Source organism: Pogoniulus pusillus, chromosome 28 (assembly GCF_015220805.1).
Source record: "Pogoniulus pusillus isolate bPogPus1 chromosome 28, bPogPus1.pri, whole genome shotgun sequence".
NCBI classification, from domain to species: Eukaryota; Metazoa; Chordata; class Aves; order Piciformes; family Lybiidae; genus Pogoniulus; species Pogoniulus pusillus.
In genome coordinates this window covers 3817138-3838558 of record NC_087291.1, presented here as the reverse complement: position 1 = coordinate 3838558, position 21421 = coordinate 3817138, and the positions used below count along the sequence as shown (strand labels likewise).

The 21421-nt window shown below is 45.5% G+C and overlaps 1 protein-coding gene across 1 annotated transcript in view; it reads left to right on the top strand.

Moving 5' to 3' along the window:
• KCNH8 (potassium voltage-gated channel subfamily H member 8) overlaps positions 1-21421 on the top strand; it is a 237309-nt gene that overhangs the window by 143082 nt on the left and 72806 nt on the right. Inside the window, exons 7-8 of the mRNA XM_064167040.1 lie at positions 310-467; positions 9350-9557. Of these exons, the coding sequence (XP_064023110.1) occupies positions 310-467; positions 9350-9557 (366 nt within the window). The remainder of the gene's footprint in view (positions 1-309; positions 468-9349; positions 9558-21421) is intronic.

The following is a 21421-nucleotide window of genomic DNA, read 5'->3' as shown; positions in this document are numbered from 1 at the left end:
TCCCAAGGAAGAATGGAGGTTCGGCCAAGAGGTTAAGAAGCAAGGTGGGTTGGCCCAAGTAGAGGGTGAGGTTAGAGAGATGCAGCTCAGCCAGCAGCCCCTGCAAGAGTGATTATCCATTGTTTTTGTTTCTTGTTCCTATACATCTCAGCAAGCCTGTGAGCAAAGCAGACATCACCATCGTTTTGATTGCACAGCCTATGATCTAGTCCTTCTCACCAAAACATTCTAGCTAGCTTCAAGCTAGCACACTATCCCAAGGTGTGAAGAAATGACTGTCATTGATACTCTTAATTCTTTGTCAAGCAGATATTGTTTTGAATTTCCGAACAACCTACGTCAGCAAGTCTGGCCAAGTCATATTTGAAGCAAGATCTATTTGTATCCACTATGTGACTACCTGGTTTATCATTGACTTAATTGCTGCGCTTCCCTTTGACCTTCTTTATGCTTTCAACGTCACTGTGGTAAGTATGACACATTGCTTTCAGTTGTTTTTTTTGCTACAGCAGAGTTTGGTTGTTTTTTTTCCCCCAGATCTGGAGAATGCAGTTAAATTTGCTGAAATCCTTTGATGTCTTCTCCAGCTGTGTAATGGGTTTTCACTCTGGATGTTGGAGGAAAGAATGAAATGTACTTGCACGAGTTGATTAAAAGTATTACAAGATTGTCAAAGTGGCTATCAAAAAAGATACATTTACTTTTTGGTTGGTTGGGTCTTCCTGTGTTTTGTTAATTAGCCTTACTTTGTAAGTACAGTTCTATCTGTGTTAGCTTCATTTTTGCTTGCTGTGCTTAAACTCAATTCCCTATGGCTTTTGCTCTCTTATACTCATAAATTCAGTGCTGTGTCCAGTTCTGGGGCACTCAATTCTAGAGAGATGTGGAGGTACTGGAAAGTGTCCAGAGAAGGGTGACAAATCTGGTGAAAGGCCTGGAACACAAACCCTGTGAGAAGAGGCTGAGGGAGCTGGGGGTGTGCAGACTGCAGAAGAGGAGGCTCAGGGCAGACCTCATTGCTGTCTACAACTACCTAAAGGCACATAGATGGGGGTTGGTCTCTTCTCCCAGGCAACCAGCAACAGAACAAGGGGACACAGTCTCAAGTTGTGCTGGGGGAGGTCTAGGCTGGATGTTAGGAGGAAGCTGATGGCAGAGAGAGTGATTGGCATTGGAATGGGCTGCCCAGGGAGGTGGTGGAGTCACCATCCCTGGAGGTGTTGAAGAAAAGCCTGGCTGAAGCACTTAGTGCTGTGGTCTAGTTAATTGGACAGGGCTGGGTGCTAGGTTGGCCTGGATGATGTTGGAGGTCTCTTCCAACATGGCTTATTCTGTGATTCTTAATTTTTCAAGACTTATTGTCACTGTGATAAAGTAGAACATTGCTATTGTCAGTATGGTCAACATTCTTTACTCAATGAGGAATCTTCCTATTCTTTACCTCTGGGCATTCTAGTGTAAAAATTACACTGTGATCATTATTTTTTATGAGCATCTCTTTTCATAGAATCCCCCCAGTCCTGTCACTCCCTGATAGCCTAAAAAGTCCCTCCCCAGCTTTTTTGTAGGCCCCCTTCAGACACTGGAAGGCCACAAGGAGGTCACCTCACAGCCTGCTCTTCTCCAGACTGATCAGCACCAACTCTTTCAGTCTCTCCTCATGGCAGAGCTGCTGCAGCCCTCTGAGCATCCTCGTGGGGTGGGGCTGAACACACTCCAGCATCTCCACATCCTTCTTGCAATGGGGGCTCCAGAACTGGATGCAGTACTCCAGGTGGGGTCTCAGCAGAGCACAACAGAGGGGGAGAATCACCTCCCTGGCCCTGCTGGCCTCACTTGTCCTGCTGCAGCCCAGGCTCTGCTTGGCTTTCTGGGCTGCAAGTGCACACTGCTGGCTCCTGTTGAGCTTCTCGTCCACCAGCACCCCCAAGTCACTCTGCATGGTTTGGTTTGTTTTTTTGGTTGGTTGTTTGCTTTTTTTCCATTGGGAAGACTAATATGCTTTCTGTACTGAATTCTACCAAAAAAAAAAAGAGTATCATCCAGTAACTATTTTTACAGTTAAAATGTTACAATATTACAAATGCAGCTCTAATACAATTAATGCACATCTCCTGTCTGATGCACTTTTAAGCATTTTTCCTTATTAGGATCATTAATGTGGTGACTAAGAATATCCAGGGACACTGAAATGTCCCTCTGTTAGTAGTGAAGCCTTAATGAGATAATGATAGATTAAATCCTAACACTAAGCCCCAGGTAATAAACAATATATAATCATGCTGATACAAAATGAACACTGGCAGGCACAGCCCCCCCCCCCCCCCCCCCCCCCCCCGAGTGCTCCAAGAGTTAAATACTTCACCATCCTCCATCTGGAGATTTGTGGAGTTAGAGTGTGTGAGAAAACTGTGGAGTCCTTTGCCATCCTTGGAAATATTTTGAAAGGAAAAAACAAGTGAAGCACTAAGAGTTGACTCTACTTCTTTACACCTTGTGGGGATTCTGCCCTACCTCTAAATGACTCTGTGGAGGTCTGAGACCTCAGGTGCTTTTGAGTCTAATCTCAGTAACTGCTCCTTCCATCCTGGTATAAATGTGGCATGAGATGCTGCCAAAGTAAAAAGCAGGATATTAAGCACTAGTTACAATGATTGAATTTTCTCTTTCAGAGTAGCTATTGGAAGTTAGAGAGTAAAAGAGTTTTTGTAGAGATTTTTTGTTTGGTTGCTTCTCTTCTCCTCTTCTCTTCTCTTCTCTTCTCTTCTCTTCTCTTCTCTTCTCTTCTCTTCTCTTCTCTTCTCTTCTCTTCTCTTCTCTTCTCTTCTCTTCTCTTCTCTTCTCTTCTCCTCTTTTCTTCTCTTGCCTTGCCTTGCCTTGTCTTGCCTTGCCTTGCCTTGCCTTGCCCTTCCTTATCCCTTTCCCTTTTCCTTTCCCTTTCCCCTTTCCCTTTCCCCTTTCCCTTTCCCTTTCCCTTTCCCTTTCCCTTTCCCTTCCCCTTCCCCTTCCCCTTTACCTTTCCCCTTTCCCTTCCCCTTCTCCTTTCCCTTTTCCTTTCCCCTTTCCCTTCCCCTTCATCTTTCCCTTTCCCTTTTCCTTTCCCCTTTCCCTTCCTTTTGCCTTTCCCCTTCCTCTTCCTTTTCCCCTTCCCCTTTCCTTTTCCCCTTCCCCTTTCCCTTTCCCCTTCCTCTTTCCCCTTCCCCCTTTCCCCCTTTCCCCCTTTCCATTTACTTTTGGTTTGGTTTGGTTCTTTTAAGGCAAATCAATAAAGCAAGCAGACAAAAGGATTAAAGAACCCTAACACTGCTAATTTTTAAAACTGTATCATGTTTCCTCATTAATTACTTTTTGCTGAGGCTGATCCTTACAAGCAGAGAGTTTCATCACTACCTTGTAGCAGTTTTATTTCTCAGTACTGCTCAGCACTCTGCTACGACTGAATCTGTGTTGGCTTTAGATAAAGTTCTGTGCCTGTCATTTTGACAGCGAAAGGTTAGCCCAGCTAGTCTAAAATGATTAGACAAAGGAAAAATTGAGATGATTTTATATCTGTGGGCAAAGCAGAATCTCTGCAGGCACAAGTACGAGTGCTGACTCCTCCTTTTGTCTTCCTGCATTTAAGGCATACAAAAGAAAGCTGCATGGTGGCATTTCAGGTCTTCCAATGACAGACTGGACACCACACAAAAAGCGAGCTTGGCATGAGTAATGAGGACATTCAGTGTAATTACATATGATTTATTGCATCTGTGTTCAAATTTATGCAGAAATTACTTTGAAATGAAGGAGCCTTTAGGCCAGAAAAAGAAACATGCCTCCACATTAAAAAGGATATTCTGATATCTGACCCAAGGGGTTTTTATACCTGTCAGTGTTCTGTAACTTGATAATCAGCAGTGATACCTGGCAGAGTATGTTTATTATTGCAACAACCATTTTCATACTTCTTATTAGTAGAAAACTGACACAAAATAGTTTCACTCCAGTTATCACTATCTGCTTGTGAGGTGGTAGAACACAGGGACCTGCATAAAGATGAAGTTTCCAATGCAAAGGCCACAACACAGAAAAATCATTATATATCTGTTCATGTATTATGACAACATCCTGAAGCATCAGTCATGAATAGGAAAATCTGTATGTTATGAGGGCAACAGAACCGTGTTTGGTTCAGATAAGCTGATGATAGTGAAGAAAAGCAGACCTTGGGAAATGGATTACCACAGAAAAAGAATCATAGAATCAGTCAGGGTTGGAAGGGACCACAAGGATCAGCCAGTTCCAACCACACTGCCATGCCCAGGGACACCCTACCCTAGAGCAGGCTGCACACAGCCTCATCCAGCCTGGCCTTAAACACCTCCAGCCATGGGGCCTCAACCACCTCCCTGGGCAACCCATTCCAGCCTCTCACCACTCTCATGCTCAACAACTTCCTCCTCACCTCCAGTCTGAATCTCTCCACCTCCAGCTTTGCTCCATTCTCCCCAGTCCTGGCACTCCTTGATAGCCTATAAAGTCCCTCCCCAGCTTTTTTGTAGGCCCCTTCAGGTCCTGGAAGGCCACAAGAAGGTCACTTGGGAGCCTCCTCTTCTCCAGACTGCACAGCCCCAACTCTTTCAGTCTGTGCTCACAGCAGAGCTGCTGCAGCTCTCTGAGCATCCTCCTGCCCCTGCTCTGGACACTCTCCAGCATCTCCACATCCTTCTTGTAATAGAGGCTCCAGAACTGGATGCAGTACACCAGGTGGGGTCTCAGCAGAGCAGAGTAGAGAGGAAGAATCACCTCCCTGGCCCTGCTGGCCACACTTCTCCTGCTGCAGCCCAGGCTCTGCTTGGCTTTCTGGGCTGCAAATGCACACTGCTGGCTCCTGTTGAGCTTCTCATCCACCAGCATCCCCAAGTCTCTCTCCTCAGGGCTGCTCTCCAGCCACTCACTGCCCAGCCTGGATTTGTGCTTGGCATTGCCTTGACCTAGATGCAAGACCCTGAACTTGGTGTTGTTGAACCTCATGAGCTTGGCTTGTGCCCAGCTCCGCAGCCTGTCCAGGTCCCTCTGTATCACAGTATCACAGTATCACAGTATCACCAAGGTTGGAAGAGACCTCACAGATCATCAAGTCCAACCCTTTACCACAGAGCTCAAGGCCAGACCATGGCACCAAGTGCCACATCCAACCTTGCCTTGAACAGCTCCAGGGACGACGACTCCACCACCTCCCCGGGCAGCCCATTCCAGTGTCCAATGACTCTCTCAGTGAAGAACTTTCTCCTCACCTCCAGCCTAAATTTCCCCTGGCACAGCCTGAGGCTGTGTCCTCTTGTTCTGGTGCTGGCCACCTGAGAGAAGAGAGCAACCTCCCCCTGGCCACAACCACCCTTCATGTAGTTGTAGACAGCAAGGTAGTTGTAGACAGCAACTGCCCTCCAGCCTGTCTGCTGCGCCACACAGCTTGGTGCCATCAGCAAACTTGCTGAGGCTGCACTCAATGCCTCTGTCCATGGCACCCACAAAGATGTTGAACAAGACTGGTGCCAAGACTGTTCCCTGAGGGACTCCATTTGTCACCACCTCCACTTAGACATGGAGCCATTGACAGCCACTCTTTGGGTGCAGCCATCAAGCCAGTTCTTTATCCATCTCATGGTCCACCCATCAAGCCCATGTGTCACCAGCCTGGAGACCAGGATATGGTGGGGGACAGTGTCAAAGGCTTTGCTCAGGTCCATGTAAATGGCATCAGTTGCTTTAGTGGCATGATTTAGTCGTTTTAGTGGCATGATTTAGTGGCATGACATTCAGTTCAAATAATTATAGTATCTGTATGATTGTATCAGTACAAAGATGCCAATTCCTCCAAATATTTTTGAGCCTTCTGCCACAGGCTTGAGGATACTCTTGTGCTTAAGACCACAGATGTAACTAATTTCACTGACTTCTTGTAGATGACCTAAGACAGATAAAAGAAATACAAGAAGACCTTGTAATTGTTTGTGTGCTGTAATGGTCTGGTTTATTGGAAAGGGCTAGGTGCTAGGTAGGACTGGATGATCTTGGAGGTCTCTTCCAATCTGCTTGATTCTATGATTCTATGTCAAATCTTTTTTTTTTTCTGCCAGGAATGAACTTCAAATTATTTTAAATAAGTGTCATGTTTTTGTTGCTTTTTGTTTTTCATCTGCTGTGTACATGAGAAACAAAAGGTTTTGAGGGGGAGAGGGGAGAGACAAAAGAGAGAGAAATAATGGGCAGATATTACCACACAAGGAAGCCTGTTGGAAGATTTGCTATGCACTATCAAAATTGTAGGGAAAAAAAAACTGTAGTTGTAGATTGGTTTATTTTTTACAGATTTTTTCACCTACTTAACTCCTGATGCTGGAATAAAATGATTAAGTCTTCATGACTGAATCTACAATAACCCATCTGACAGGATGTGTGAATCAGTCTGGACCTAACTGGGCCCTAGCTTAGGGCACAGCTAAACGATTAAGATTTCAGATTATTAGTTTTGGTAGCAGAAACAAGTCTTAGGCTTAGCAACCAACAAGGCTGGTGAAAGACCTGGAGCACAAACCTTATGAGGAGAGGCTGAGGGAGGTGGAGGTGTTTAGTCTAGAGAAGAGGAGCCTCAGGAGTGACCTCATTGCTGTCACAACTACCTGAAGGGAGGTTGTAGCCAGGTGGGGTTGGTGTCTTCTGCCAGGAAAGCAGCAACAGAACAAGGGGACAGAGTCTCAAGTTGTGCCAGGGGAGGTCTAGGCTGGATGTTAGAAGGAAGTTGTTGTCAGAGAGAGTGATTGGCATTGGAATGGGCTGCCCAGGGAGGTGGTGGAGTCACCATCCCTGGAGGTGTTGAAGCAAAGCCTGGCTGAGGCACTCAGTGCCATGATCTGGTTGATTGTCTAGGGCTGGGTGCTAGGTTGGACTGGATGATGTTGGAGGTCTCTTCCAACCTGGCTGATTCTATGATTCTATGATTCAATAGCAAAAGGATCTTGATTGAGCTGTACTTTTAGACTTTCTTGTCAGAGAGCTGTGGGAAGGCTGTAGGCAGACATGTCAAGCCTGATGTTATTTTTCCAGTTGATGCATGTATCCTGTATGTTGTAGGAATGAACAAGCTATTATTAATGATGGCTATTAATTTATGTATTAATATTACATTTTATTATTAATATTAATATTTTTTTGAAACTCCCTAAGATTCTTTTGGATATTTGGTTGACAGGAACTAGTTGCAGAAAAGATATTCATAAATATTGAATTAAACAGTTTAAACAATCAGAACTTGGAAAATAGGAACATAAAGGCAGGAAGCTTCTAACTATGCTTGTGGAGTCTCAGCATTAACTCCAGCAGACATACTCATGATGCATTGATCCCTAGGGTAAACATACAAAATATTCCAGGCAGAGGGAAGGAGTTTACTGCTAGGCTACTGGTGCAAGCTGCAAATGTGGCAGCTGTGATTCCCAATATAAATGAGCTACCAATGGTGTACTCCTCCCAGGGGAGAGTCAGTGCAGAAAGTTGGTTTCTAAATCACTCCCCATTAAATACATCTTTTTGAAAGTAAACTGGCCAACAGGCACTAGCATCATTGTTCTGGGCAATGAATCCAAAGTTTTGTGCCTTGTGTGACCAGGCAGGCATGTCGAGGGACAGCACAAGACACCTGACTTGGTGGTGCTTGGCTTCTAGCCCTCAGGGCTTTGCAGGGGCCAAACCCTCCATTGTTTGCTCATCCACTCAACTCCTGAGCCTGCAACGGGGCTGAAGCCAGATGGGGGTAAGTCTCTTCTCCCAGGCAACCAGCAACAGAACAAGGGGACACAGTCTCAAGCTGTGCCAGGGAAGGTCGAGGCTGGCTGTTAGGAGGAAGTTGTTGGCAGAGAGAGTGATTGGCATCGGAATGGGCTGCCCAGGGAGGTGGTGGAGTTGCTATCCTGGAGATGTTGAAGAAAAAGCCTGGAGGGGGCACTTAGTGCCATGGTCTGGTTGATTAGTTAGGGCTGGGTGCTAAGTTGGCCTGAATGATCTTGGAGGTGTCTTCCAACCTGCTTGATTCTATGATTCTAACAGGAGGAGGAGAGCAAGGGTTAAACTGGTCTGGCAGAATTTATGCCCTGCCAGGACACTGTATCACCCAGGTAGCTAATAGGCATAAATCTTAGTGTTTCAGCAATGAAGGGAGGCAAACCCCTTACTGTTAATGCAAATTATGACTATTTAAACTACAAAAAATAATTTGAAAGTATTTGGGATCATAATCTACATCTTATTTGGTAACTCCACTCAACAGTTAAAACATGAACCAAATATGTTTTGTGCAAAACTGGGAGCTATGCACACTATGGTGTGAATGCTAAGATGGAGAGTGTCTGGAAGGGAGAGCATCATTAAGATACTGCTCTTTGTATCCTGCTCTCTGCAATCTGTTCTAGTGGGAGATGTCCCTGCCTATGTCACCTCATAAATAATTGAGTTTGGCTCTTAGCAGAAACTGAAAATGATTTTATGCTTGAAGGTGTTTATTTTTGTAGTTCCATACTAGAATCAAATTAATATTGGCCAGTTTGACAATTATGTTTCTCTTTTAGAGCAGGAAAGGATCTATTTTTGCACAAGGATGATTTTTTTTGTTAAATCTGAGAAAAAGACCAAATAGTATTAAAAAACCCAAAACAAACAAAAAAACCCCCTGGGACTTCAAGTTTGTTTGTTTTAGATGAGAAATGTTATATGTGCATGTACACAGTAAAAGTCAATGCTTTAGTTTTTTTTACCATCTTCTTTGCTGTTCTCTGTTCTTGTAAGATTTTGTCTAAGCATAATAAAGGAGGCTCTGAAGTGACCTTATTGTGGCCTTTCAGTATCTGAAGGGGACCTACAAAAAAGCTGGGGAAGGACTTTTGAGGCTATTAGGGAGTGACAGGACTGGGGGGAATGGAGCAAAGCTGGAGGTGGGGAGGTTCAGGCTGGATGTGAGGAGGAAGTTGTTGAGCATGAGTGGTGAGAGCCTGGAATGGGTTGCCCAGGGAGGTGGTTGAGGCTCCATTCCAGGAGGTGTTTAAGGCCAGGCTGGATGGGGCTCTGGGCAGCCTGCTCTAGGGTAGGGTGCTCCTGGGCATGGGAGAGGGGTTGGAACTGGCTGATCCTTGTGGCCCCTTCCAACACTGACTGACTCTATTATTCTATGATTTTATAACGTGCAGCTATGCAACTGAATGAACAGCAGGCAAAAATCCATTGAGTTCTAGAAGGTAGTGTTTGTTTGCATTGAAACAGGAGAGCTTCATGACAAAAGTGAACTGCTGACAAGTTGGGGGTTTCCATTTTCTCCTAGGTTTCCCTTGTCCACCTTTTAAAGACAGTTCGGTTGCTACGACTCTTGCGTCTCCTTCAGAAGCTGGATCGTTACTCCCAGCACAGCACAATTGTTCTCACACTTCTCATGTCCATGTTTGCCTTGCTTGCTCACTGGATGGCCTGCATTTGGTATGTGATAGGGAAAAGGGAGATGGAACAGAATAACCCCCTTACTTGGGACATAGGTAAGTTCTTCTTTCTGTATATACCTATACATACACACACACATATGTGTGTACACTTGAAACTGCCTGTCAATGTATAAAAACACATCTGTGTGTCACTCAAGATTTCCTGATTTGTTTGATCATACAGGATTATTTAGTGCTGTTCATAGAGCAGAGGAAGAGATTGGTGGTCTGAATTCCAGGACAATCTGATGAAAGAATTAAAATGAAAAAATAAAAGGGGGTGGGGAGTAGAAACCAATATTTTAAAGACTGATTCAATGTTTGGGGAATTCATTGAATCATAGAATGGTTTAGGCTGGATGGGACCTCAAGGATCATCCCATTCCAAGTCCCTGCTATAGGCAGGAACACCTCTCACTAGAACAGAGAATTGAATTGAGAATCTGGAGGATCTCAATAGAAAACAACTACCTAAACTTATAACTACCTATTTTATTCTATGGAATCACTACATTTAATATTACTATTTCCAACAACTACCTAAAAGGAGGTTGTAGTGAGGCTGGAGCTGGTCTCTTCTCCCAAATTACTAACAGTAGGACAAGAGGAAATGGCCTCGAGTTGCGTCAGGGGAGGTTTAAGTTGGATGTTGAGAGGAAGTTCTTTACTGAGCAGGTGGTCAGGCACTGGAACAGGCTGCCCAGGGAGGTGGTGAAGTTGCCATCCCTGGAGGGGTTTAAAAGGAGAGTGGCTGTGGTGATTGAGGCTATGGTCTAGTGCTGAAGGATGCTGGGATGAAGGTTGGACTGGATGATGCTGGTGTTCCTTTCCAAACATAGCACTTCATAGTGATGAGATGTTGTGCTGAGGGATTTGGTTTAGTCAAGGACTTGTCAGTGTGAAACTAATGATTGGACTCAGTGAGCTTGAAGGGCTTTTCCAAGCTGAGAAATGCTGTGATTCTGTGCAAGGGCCAGATAGATTGTACAGAAACACAGATGAGAAAGTTCATCCTGTTTTTGCAAACTAGCAGATTCTCCAACAGAGGCATTCCCTGGGGTATGCTGATTGTTCCTTCCTGTATGCTGAAATAGGCTCAGAAACACCTTCAAATTAAAAGCTCCCTTTGGAAGCATTGTCAGCTGGCTGGCAGGAGTTGCACTTTTGACACAGCAGACGAGGTGTTTGGCACTGGAAAGATGGGTTTGGAATGTTCCGTTTCTGCCCCTGCCTGCATTCTGATTTCAATGAGTGTTCCAGATAGACTCTTTAGACTTTAAGGTTTTCCTTTTTTTTGTCTGTAAAGTTTATTACTACTTCTAGTAGTCTTGATAGCACAATGTGGAAACAACAGGCCTTGTACAGGCTATGGCATCAGCAGCTATTTGTGCAGTGTTGAAGGTGCACTGCCTGATAATCCATATCTTTCCATGTGGGGCATTCAAGATTTAATGTAGAGGTGCATTTACTTTTGCTGTCATTCTCAAATGCCATATCAATATCAAGCATCCCTTTTCCTTCCTTTTTTTTCTTGTACTTTGTCTCCTATATTTGTAATTCTCCTTATATTTGCTTTTAGCTTAGATTTGCCACATCGTCCCTGAGGAAGGGAGAGGAAACAAGGCAGTGATAAAATTAACTGGAAGGGGGCAGCTCTGCTACCTTTCTTTGTGCTGATAGTTAATTAAATAAGAGATAATTATATATATAAATTGAAAATCACATTAATAATTAGAATATAGAAGTTATCTGTGAGAGTAAAAGAGTGCATAGAATCAAACAGGTTGGAAGAGACCTTCAAGATCATCCAGGCCAACCTAGCACCCAGCCCTAGCCAGTCAACCAGACCATAGCACTAAGTGCCTCAGCCAGGCTTTTCTTGAACACCTCCAGGGACGGTGACTCCACCACCTCCCTGGGCAGCCCATTCCAATGCCAATCACTCTCTCTGACAACAACTTCCTCCTAACATCCAGCCTAGACCTCCCCTGGCACAACTTGAGACTGTGTCCCCTTCTTCTGTGCTGGGTGCCTGGGAGAAGAGGCCACCCCTCACCTGGCTACAGCCTCCCTTCAGGTAGTTGTAGACAGCAATGAGGTCTGCCCTGAGCCTCCGCTTCTCTAGGCTAAACACCCCCAGCTCCCTCAGCCTCTCCTCACAGGGCTGTGTTCCAGGCCCCTCACCAGCTTTGTCACCCTTCTCTTGACACCTTCCAGCACCTCAACATCTCTCTTGAATTGAGGAGCCCAGAACTGAACACAGCACTCAAGGTGAGGTCTAAGCAGTGCAGAATACAGGGGCAGAATAACCTCCCTGCTCCTGCTGGCCACACCATTCCTGATGCAGGCCAGGATGCCATTGGCTCTCTTGGCCACCTGGGCACACTGCTGCCTCATCTTCAGCCTACTATCTACCAGTACCCCCAAATCCCTCTCTGCCTGCCTGCTTTCCAGCCACTCATGTAACCTTTTCAGAAGCAAAGAGTAGCTAACGATGAGACAGAGTTTCCAAACAGAAAAAAATCTCTAATGAGAGGATTGATTCTGTGAATTCTGTGATTGATGCAAATAATTGTGCCCAAAGGTTCAAAGGTGTGCTTTCAAACTGCAGTGTGCTCTATTCTTACCTCTTTCCATTTCTTTCTCCTCTCCTAACCCCATTGTCATCTATCTAAATATCATCTAGTAACAGGAAGTCTGAAGGAAAAATGACAGGGGTGTTGAAGGTACCTGACCTTAGATGAGGTAAGGATGCTGGGTCAGGAAGAGCAAAAGAAGAAAGCCCAGTAAACAAATCTCTCCACTTTGTCTATAGGTTACTGAAAGCTTTGTGGAGTGTTTTTGTTCTTCTAGCTGGTTGTTTATTTCTCCCTTCCTTTGTAAACCAGGTCTTTGACCTGCTGCTGAACTCCTCATAGAGTGCAAACCTCTCAAAGAAAATAGTGCAGCTGTAGGGGATAGCATACAAAGAAAAGCTACTGTAATAGAACTGGTCAAATACTCCTAACAGAAAAACAAATCCAGATAATAATAGTAAAAAGAGGAATCTCTTTGGCAGGAAGCAGCTATGAAAACATATTGTCAGCTTGTGTGGGCCAAAAATATAGTTGGTATCAAAGCACTCATTGCAGTCAAATTGTGAGGATGAGCTGCATCCTTGCTCCTTAGGGAGGGCTGCTAGCTATGCTCCCTGTGCAGTCTGTTCCTCTCCTATTTCCCTGAGCTAAGGCTGCTTTCAGGGAAATTCTCCTCATAGCTCCTTTGGCTCTTGGCATTTATTGCTAAGAAAATATTAGCTTTCACCCCTCAGCTTTTCCTCTCTGGCGTAATGGCAGTGATAACGTAAGGTCTCAACAACCTCATTAGAATTCCCAGTTCACCCAGAATCAAGCCACTACACAGAAGTCCCTTTTGCATCTCAGAGAAGTTTTATTTCTAGGTTATCATGCCCTGGTCATCTTCTATCAGGCTTCCTAGATAAGAACTTCTCCTTAACAGCCTTTTGCCACTGGCTTCGCTCAAATTGAGACTTGATGACCTTCCCTAGACAACTGCACACAATGTAAACCTGTATCAGAGGAGCCAAAGCACTTCCTGGACTGGATGATGCCGAGGAAAGTATAGGCTGGATGTTAGGAGGAAGTGCTTCACAGAGAGAGTGATTTGCCATTGGAATGGGCTGCCCAGGGAGGTGGTGGAGGCACCGTCCCTGGGGGTCTTCAAGAAAAGCCTGGCTGAGGCACTTAGTGCCATGGTCTGGTTGACTGGATAGGGCTGGGTTGGACTGGATGATGTTGGAGGTCTCTTCCAACCTGGTTGCTTCTATGATTCTATGATCTTGAAGGTCTCTTCCAACCCGTTTGATCCTGCGATTCTATGATTCTTGGTGATTCTTGGAATCCTACCTGGCAAAAGGGAGTACAATGTAGAAAGCAACAGAATTAGCACTGATTGAAGAAATTACATAATCTTGTATTTCTGCTCATATATCTGACATACAGGTTTAAATAGAAATTTTATCTTGGCTGAATAATGGCTTCATGGCAAGTATCTGGAGTTTACTTTTCTCTTAAAACACAACACAAAAAAATACTCAGAAAAACCCAAACCCAAAATAAATACCAACAAAACAATTTCTAAAGCTCTTTTCCTTAAAAAAAAGTGAACACACAAAAAAAAAAAAGCCCAACAAATAAACCAAAACAAAATTAAAAGAACCAAACATATCCCAAAGCCATAAATATTTAACTTAGTGCCCTATGAGGAGGGAGCTGGGGTTGTTTAGCCTGGAGAAGAAGAGGCTCAGGGGTGACTTCATTGCTGTCTACAACTACTTGAAGGGAGGTGGTAGCCAGGTGGGGTTGGTCTCTTCTGCCAGGCAACCAGCAACAGAACAAGGGGACACAGTCTCAAGTTGTGCCGAGGGAGGTCTAGGCTGGATGTTAGGAGGAAGTTGTTGGCAGAGAGAGTGATTAGCATTGGAATGGGCTGCCCAGGAAGCATGTTCCATGTAGAACTTCTTCCTAACATCCAGCCTAAACCTGCCTTGGTGCTGTTTGAGACAGTGTCCTCTTGTTCTGTCACTGGGTGCCTGTCAGAAGAGACCAACCCCACCTGACTACCTCCCTTCAGGTAGTTGTAGAGAACAATAAGGTCTCCCCTGAGCCTCCTCTTCTTCAGGATGAACACCCCCAGCTCCCTCAGCTGCTCCTCATAGGACTTGTACTCCAGCCCCCTCACCAGCCATGATATTAATGATGCAAGATAGAACTGTGTTCAAAATTAACATTGTTTATTAATTTTGATATTCAGGACTCTTGCCACCCACTGTTGTGTTTTTTTTAAAGATAGCGACAGAAATTAAACTCTCAAATCAAACTGGAGAAAAAAAAATCCAGGATTATATTTAGAGAGAAATACAGTGATAGTCATCACAAAGCCATTACCACATCCATGGGACACCCCTGTGAACTTTTCCCCATCCCAAAAAAACTATATCTATACTCCCCAGTGCTCCAGTCCTCCCCCCTGCCAATGCCTCTGCCGTCCAAAGAGGCCTACTGCTTACATGTTCTCCCCGATAAACTGGCTCCTGCCACACACACAGGGCAGGAGGAGGAGGAAAGGAGAGTGAGCTGACCTTGTTGTGAGCCTGTAACAAGATAGCAGAATTATGGGATTGAATAACAATCTTCTAGTCCCCTATTGTCTCAACCTGGGGCACTCACTCAGTAATTTTTTAGTAATTAGTTCTGTGCAATGCTCCTGAAAACATACATAGGATAAATGGGATCTAGAACACCTAAGAAATAGCTATCAATAATACAAACATTAACTACCTGAAGGAACATTGTAGCCAGGTGGGGGGTGGCCTCTTCTCCCAGACAACCAGCAACAGAACAAGGAGACATAGTCTCAAGTTGTGCCAGGGAAAGTATAGGCTGGATGTTAGGAGGAAGTTGTTGTCAGAGAGAGTGATTGGCATTGGAATGGGCTGCCCAGGGAGGTGGTGGAGGCACTGTCCCTTGAAGTCTTCAAGAAAAGCCTGGATGAGGCACTCGGTGCCATGGTCTGATTGACTGGATAGGGCTGGGTGCTAGGTTGGACTGACTGATCTTGAAGGTCTCTTCCAACTGGTTGATTCTCTGATTCTATGAAACCATTAGAACTGGAAGAGAGGTTCGTGTGGTCAGTGGTACCACTTGCGCACTAGATGGACTCAGGATGCTCCTTTCTGCTAAGGCAAAAGGCACTTGCATTCATTTAGAGTTTTGCAGAGTTTTGCTAAAGAGGCTTTTGAGTATTTACTCACAAAATTGATTTCCCACCTCGTGGAGCTAACTATAGTGTCTAGACAGATGGGCAGAGGCCAATGGGATGGCATTCAATAGCTCGAAGTGCAGGGTGCTGCACTTTGGCCACAGCAACCCCATGCAGAGATACAGGCTGGGGTCGGAGTGGCTGGAGAGCAGCCAGACAGAGAGGGATCTGGGGGTGCTGATTGATACCTGCCTGAACATGAGCCAGCAGTGTGCCCAGGTGGCCAAGAGAGCCAGTGGCATCCTGGCCTGCATCAGGAATGGTGTGGTCAGTAGGAGCAGGGAGGTCATTCTGCCCCTGTACTCTGCACTGGTTAGACCACACCTCGAGTGCTGTGTTCAGTTCTGGGCCCCCCAGTTTAGGAAGGACACTGAGATGCTTGAGCGTGTCCAGAGAAGGGCGACGAGGCTGGGGAGAGGCCTTGAGCACAGCCCTACGAGGAGAGGCTGAGGGAGCTGGGATTGGTTAGCCTGGAGAAGAGGAGGCTCAGGGGTGACCTTATTGCTGTCTGCAACTACCTGAGGGGTGGTTGTGGCCAGGAGGAGGTTGCTCTCTTCTCTCAGGTGGCCAGCACCAGAATGAGAGGACACAGCCTCAGGCTGTGCCAGGGGAAATTTAGGCTGGAGGTGAGGAGAAAGTTCTTCCCTGAGAGAGTCATTGGACACTGGAATGGGCTGCCCGGGGAGGTGGTGGAGTCGACGACCATGGGGCAGCTCAAGGCAAGGTTGGATGTGGCACTTGGTGCCATGGTCTAGCCTTGGGCACTGTGGTGAAGGGTTGGACTTGATGACCTGTGAGGTCTCTTCCAACCTTGGTGATACTGTGATACTGTGACAGTAACCAAACACTTGCAGGGAGTTCTGTCAGTGTCTTCTTAGCCATTAAGAGGCTTCCAAATCTTCAGAGGGTCTGATCAGGGTGCTGGGAGAGAAGAAGATGATCTCTGACCTAGTCCTGGTTCCTCTTGCTCCAGACTTGGCATGGAGGCGTTCAGGTGTAGGCAGAAGTCTTGCAGGTGTGGAATCTTAGCATGATGTCATGCTGGCTAAACCAGCCTATCACGTGGAGGCAATTAGTGCCAATCTTCTGGTAAACTGAGATGGCTTCTTGGTATACAAACCCAAACTATCAGGGCTTGTTATTATGCAGCAGGGCTAGCTTATAGCTTATCAGACATAATGCTGCAGAGCATGGCAGTGAGGCAGAAGCAATGGCAGAAGCACTGCTTGAAGCAGAGAGCACATTAAGGCCAAGCCCATTGTGTTTTCCTGCTTATCTCTTTTTATCAATGTACCTGAGACTAATGAATCTTTGGCCAGAATGCAACTTTACCAAGCTTAACATATTAGGTAAAGCCAGGGCTTACATCTACCTTTTTAGGACAGAATACAAACAAATGTGTAAACACAGTACCCTCACATGTTTACAAGTTTGGAAGGTGTTCCAATGAGTTCTTTAGGGACCACATGAGTACCCCCACTCTGGGTACAATTTCAACACTTCATTATAGCTTAAACACTAAAACCATAACAAGAAAGGTGTACTGGAAACCACAATAGCTGTGGCTCACATGCTACAGACATAGGGAGACACTGCAATGCTGAGTAAGATATGGCAAACAATCCCAGGTAGCTCTATTGGTCAAAGGGCAGCCTATGCTCACCCTATCCCACTGGCCAGCACAGCTCCTGGGATGCATGGATAGCAGAGCTGGTCAGCTGCCATCTCAAAAGGTAGGTGTCCCCAGTGGGAACTGCACCATCCTGGTAATCAGACTGGTGCCACTCCAGCCCAGCTCCCCTACCTATGCTCTCAGTTTAGATGTGCTCAGAATTCTGTGGTGTGTGGCCAGGACACCCCAGAAGGCTGAACCAAGCAGAACCAAGCTCCTCCCTCAGTTCACTGTTTGTTACATAACCACTTTCCCTACTGCCCACGTGCATTGATGGCTTTGGTGGTCCTGTGACCCCCTAGCAAGGGGAGCCTTCCTCATCTTCAGCTCCCTCTGCAGCTGGTTTCTCTCTGCAGAGCCTTTCAAGGTCAGTGCTGGCTCCATGTGCTGTTCAGCCAACACCACATTCCGATTCTTGGAGACTCTGTTTAACACTTGAGAGCTCAAAGACTCTGCAGTTCTCAGGTCTTATCTGGTAACCTGGCAGCTGTTTGGCCTGTTGTCTACTGATCAAACACATACCAACTCTTTCCTCTTACAGAAGGAGACTCAGAGGCACAAAGGCCTTTGGTCATCCTTTCCCACCCTTGCTTCTCCAATCAACAGAAGGAGGGAGAGCAGAAAACATGTCTGGGCAAGCCAGGACATGTTTAGGCCTAATTTAGCCTATTTTGGCCTTCCCCAACATATATTGAGGGGAGAAGAGTAGGTACAGGTAATTAAGCAAAGCAAATGAGATCTGGAGATCATAATAAATCACAAACAAATAATACACACAGGAGAATCCACACTTGAGGTGTAATAAAGGTAGTGTTATTGCAAAACACTGAGAATATTCTGTTCTCCTCTACGAAGGCCTCAGTGGGATATTGTTGTGTGGCTTTGGAGAATGTGCAGGCGACTTCTTAGCACAGGCAGAGCAGTACAATGTGATCCTTCACCTCCTAGTTACAGGTTTTAATCCTTGAACTTTTCATTTCATTACATTAATACAATGAAAACTCAGTTACCCAGTAATAGATCTCACACAAAGTTCATTCCAGGCACTAAGAGGCTTTCTAATTGACAACACTAAAAACACAAAACTAAAAATATAAAATTCTAATAAATTAAAAATAAAACAAACAAACAAAAACACAACAAACAAAAACACAACCAAAAAAACCAGTAGAATTCCTATATTTTTTATTAGAAAGAATGTCATAGAATCATAGGATCAGCCAGGTTGGAAGAGACCTCCAAGATCATCCAGGCCAACCTAGCACCCAGCCCTAGACAATCAACCAGACCATGACACTAAGTGCCTCAGCCAGGCTTTGCTCCAACACCTCCAGGGACAGTGCCTCCAGCACCTCCCTGGGCAGCCCATTCCAATGCCAATCACTCTCTCTGACAACAACTTCCTCCTAACATCCAGCCTAGACCTCCCCCAGCACAGCTTGAGACTGTGTCCCCTTGTTCTGTTGCTGGCTGCCTGGCAGAAGAGACCAACCCCACCTGGCTACAGCCTCCCTTCAGGTAGTTGTAGACAGCAATGAGCTCTGCCCTGAGCCTCCTCTTCTGCAGGCTGCACACCCCCAGCTCCCTCAGTCTCTCCTCATAGGGCTGTGCTCCAGGCCCCTCACCAGCTTTGTTGCCCTTCTCTGGACTGCCCTTCCAGTATCTCAACATCTCCCTTGAATTGAGGAGCCCAGAACTTGACACAGCACTCAAGGTGTGGCCTGACCAGTGCTGAGTACAGGGGCAGAATAACCTCCCTTGTCCTGCTGGCCACACTGCTCCTGATACAGGCCAGGATGCCATTGGCTCTCTTGGCCACCTGGGCACACTGCTGCCTCATCTTCAGCTACTATCTGCCAGTACCCCCAACTCCCTTTCTGCCTGGCTGCTCTCCAGACACTCTGTCCCCAGCCTGTAGTGCTGCTGGGGGTTGTTGTGTGCTTCCCCTGGAAAGTATGTCTTTTATTCCTCACTGGATGGGCTCAAGTGATGGCCACCTGAAAAACTGTTACTCTGAACACGGATGTTGCAATACATATATTGGCTGAAATATGTGGGAGGGTTTGTTCTAAAGAAAGGAAAATCATGTCTGGAATGAAAATATTTCTGTGGGTTTTATATATGCTTCAGTTTTGGAAGGTGTATCAGAAATTCGTAATCTTTATGAATTGTGACTATTAACTTCTGTATGAATAGTAATTTTTAGTATTACTATTCAAAAATCAGGAAAGTTCCCTGAGGTTCTTTGGATTTTCAGTTGCCAGGAAGCAATTACATAGAATTACACAGTTTAAACAATCAGAACTTGGAAAAGAGGAATGTGAGAACAGGAAGGATTCTAACTATGCCTATGGAGTCTTGGCATTCACTCCAGCAGATGTATTCACAACTCTTTTGCTCCCTAAGTCTCTGGGGTGGTTTGGCTTCTATCCCACGCCCCCACACTTTTAAAAATGCCCCAGCTAACTCAGCCGGGCTCTGGGAATATAAATGAAGCTATTTATTTACAGCAGCACAATATACAAGCAGCTATTTACAATATATACAGTTATAGACAGAAATAGACAAAGGAAAAGTAATACAGAAACACAACTCCCCTCCCAGAAACCTGAGTCCCCAGGAGGGGCTCTCAAACCACCCCAACACCTCCCCCGGCCCCTCTCAACCTTACCCCAATCCTGAGAAAGAATAGAGGTGCAGCCAAGAGGTTAAGAAGGAAGGTTAGTGGCAGTGAGGTTAAGGAGATGTTGCTCAGTCTAAAGCCAAAGACAGAGTGAGACAAAATGGAGAATGTTATCTAATGTTTACTTCTTGTTCCCATACTTCTCAGTGGGACTGTGAGAGAAGAGACACAACCATGTTTTCCTTTCATAGCCAATTATCTACTTTCTCTCACCAAAACATTCTAGCCTGCTTCAAACTAGCACAGTCTTCTGTATCAAAGACACTTTCAAACTCGCGAGGATGATCCCAGGGTAAAATACAAAACATTTCAGGCAGAGGGAAGAAGATGCTGCTGAGCCACTGGTGTTAGCTGCAACACCTGGCAGCCTTTAACGAGCCACAAATGGCTCCCTGCTGAATGCCGAAAGGCTGAATGCAGAAAGGTGCAGTCTCTAAATCACCCCCCTTTCTATACTTCAGTTTGAAAATCCAACTGGCCAGTGGGCACTGGCACCATTGTTCTGGCCAATGAATTCACAGCTTTGTGCCTCCTTTGGCCACACAGGCACAGTGAGGGCAGCACAAGACACCTGACACGTAGTGCTAAGCCCCCATAGCCCTCAAAGCTTTGCTGGCACCAAACCCTTATTGTTTGCTCACCTGACTCGCTTCCAGACTCACAACAGAAGCAGAGAACAAGGGTTAAACCAGCCTGGCAAGATTTGTGCCCTACCAGGACAGAGGTTTGGGGGGGGGGGAAGCAGAGGAATAAGAAGCTTTTAGCAACCTCATAGAATCATAGAATCAATCAGGTTGGAAGAGACCTCCAAGATCATCTAGGCCAACCTAGCACCCAGCCCTAGACAAGCAACCAGACCATGGCACTAAGTGCCTCATCCAGGCTTTGCTTCAACACCTCCAAGGACGGTGCCTCCACCACCTCCCTGGGCAGCCCATTCCAATGCCAATCACTCTCTCTGACAACAACTTCCTCCTAACATCCATCCTATACTTCCCTCAGCACCTCTACCCCATTTAGTGCTTCCTGAGAAAGCCCATGGCATATATTTCAAGTCAAAGTTTTGATAACATTTAAAGCAAACATTTTATACTGTAGCACTGTTAACATAACACTTCGAACCTCGCTGTGCCATCAGATATGCACCATAGCCCAGATCTCAGAACGCTAACTTTAGTGGGAGTAGCATTTACATTTGAGTGTCTATTTCTCTGGCTAATTTAAACAAATGAGGTGCTTAATTTACATGTGGATGGGGGCAATGGGAGTGATAAAGTCTCCCTATGGAAATTGTATTTGCTTTCCTCTCTCTGGGCCTAAGTGTAAGCTCCATTTCTTTTGTCCTTGCTCAGGCAGCATTTTCATTGCAGATAATTTAAAAATATGGTTTCATTCACACATTTAGCTGTATGGTGTCAGGGAGTACTGTTCAAGAACTGGCATCACATGGTGGCATTAAGACATATACTAATGCAGTGTAGTGCTAGGATCTGGAGATCTTGCTTAGCTCTAGTATTGCTGTTTTAATTGATTACATGAGTTATTTGGAAGACATGCACTATAGGCACTGCTTTCAGGTGCTACTTATACCTCAGAACATTCATACCAGGGAACAGTTTCTCCATGTGTAGCAGCTTGATTCTAATGTCTGATAAAATATGACTCCTGGACTGGTCATTCCCACTCACTTGAGACACAGCTACACTCAGAGAATCACAGAATTAATCAAGTTGGAAAAGACCT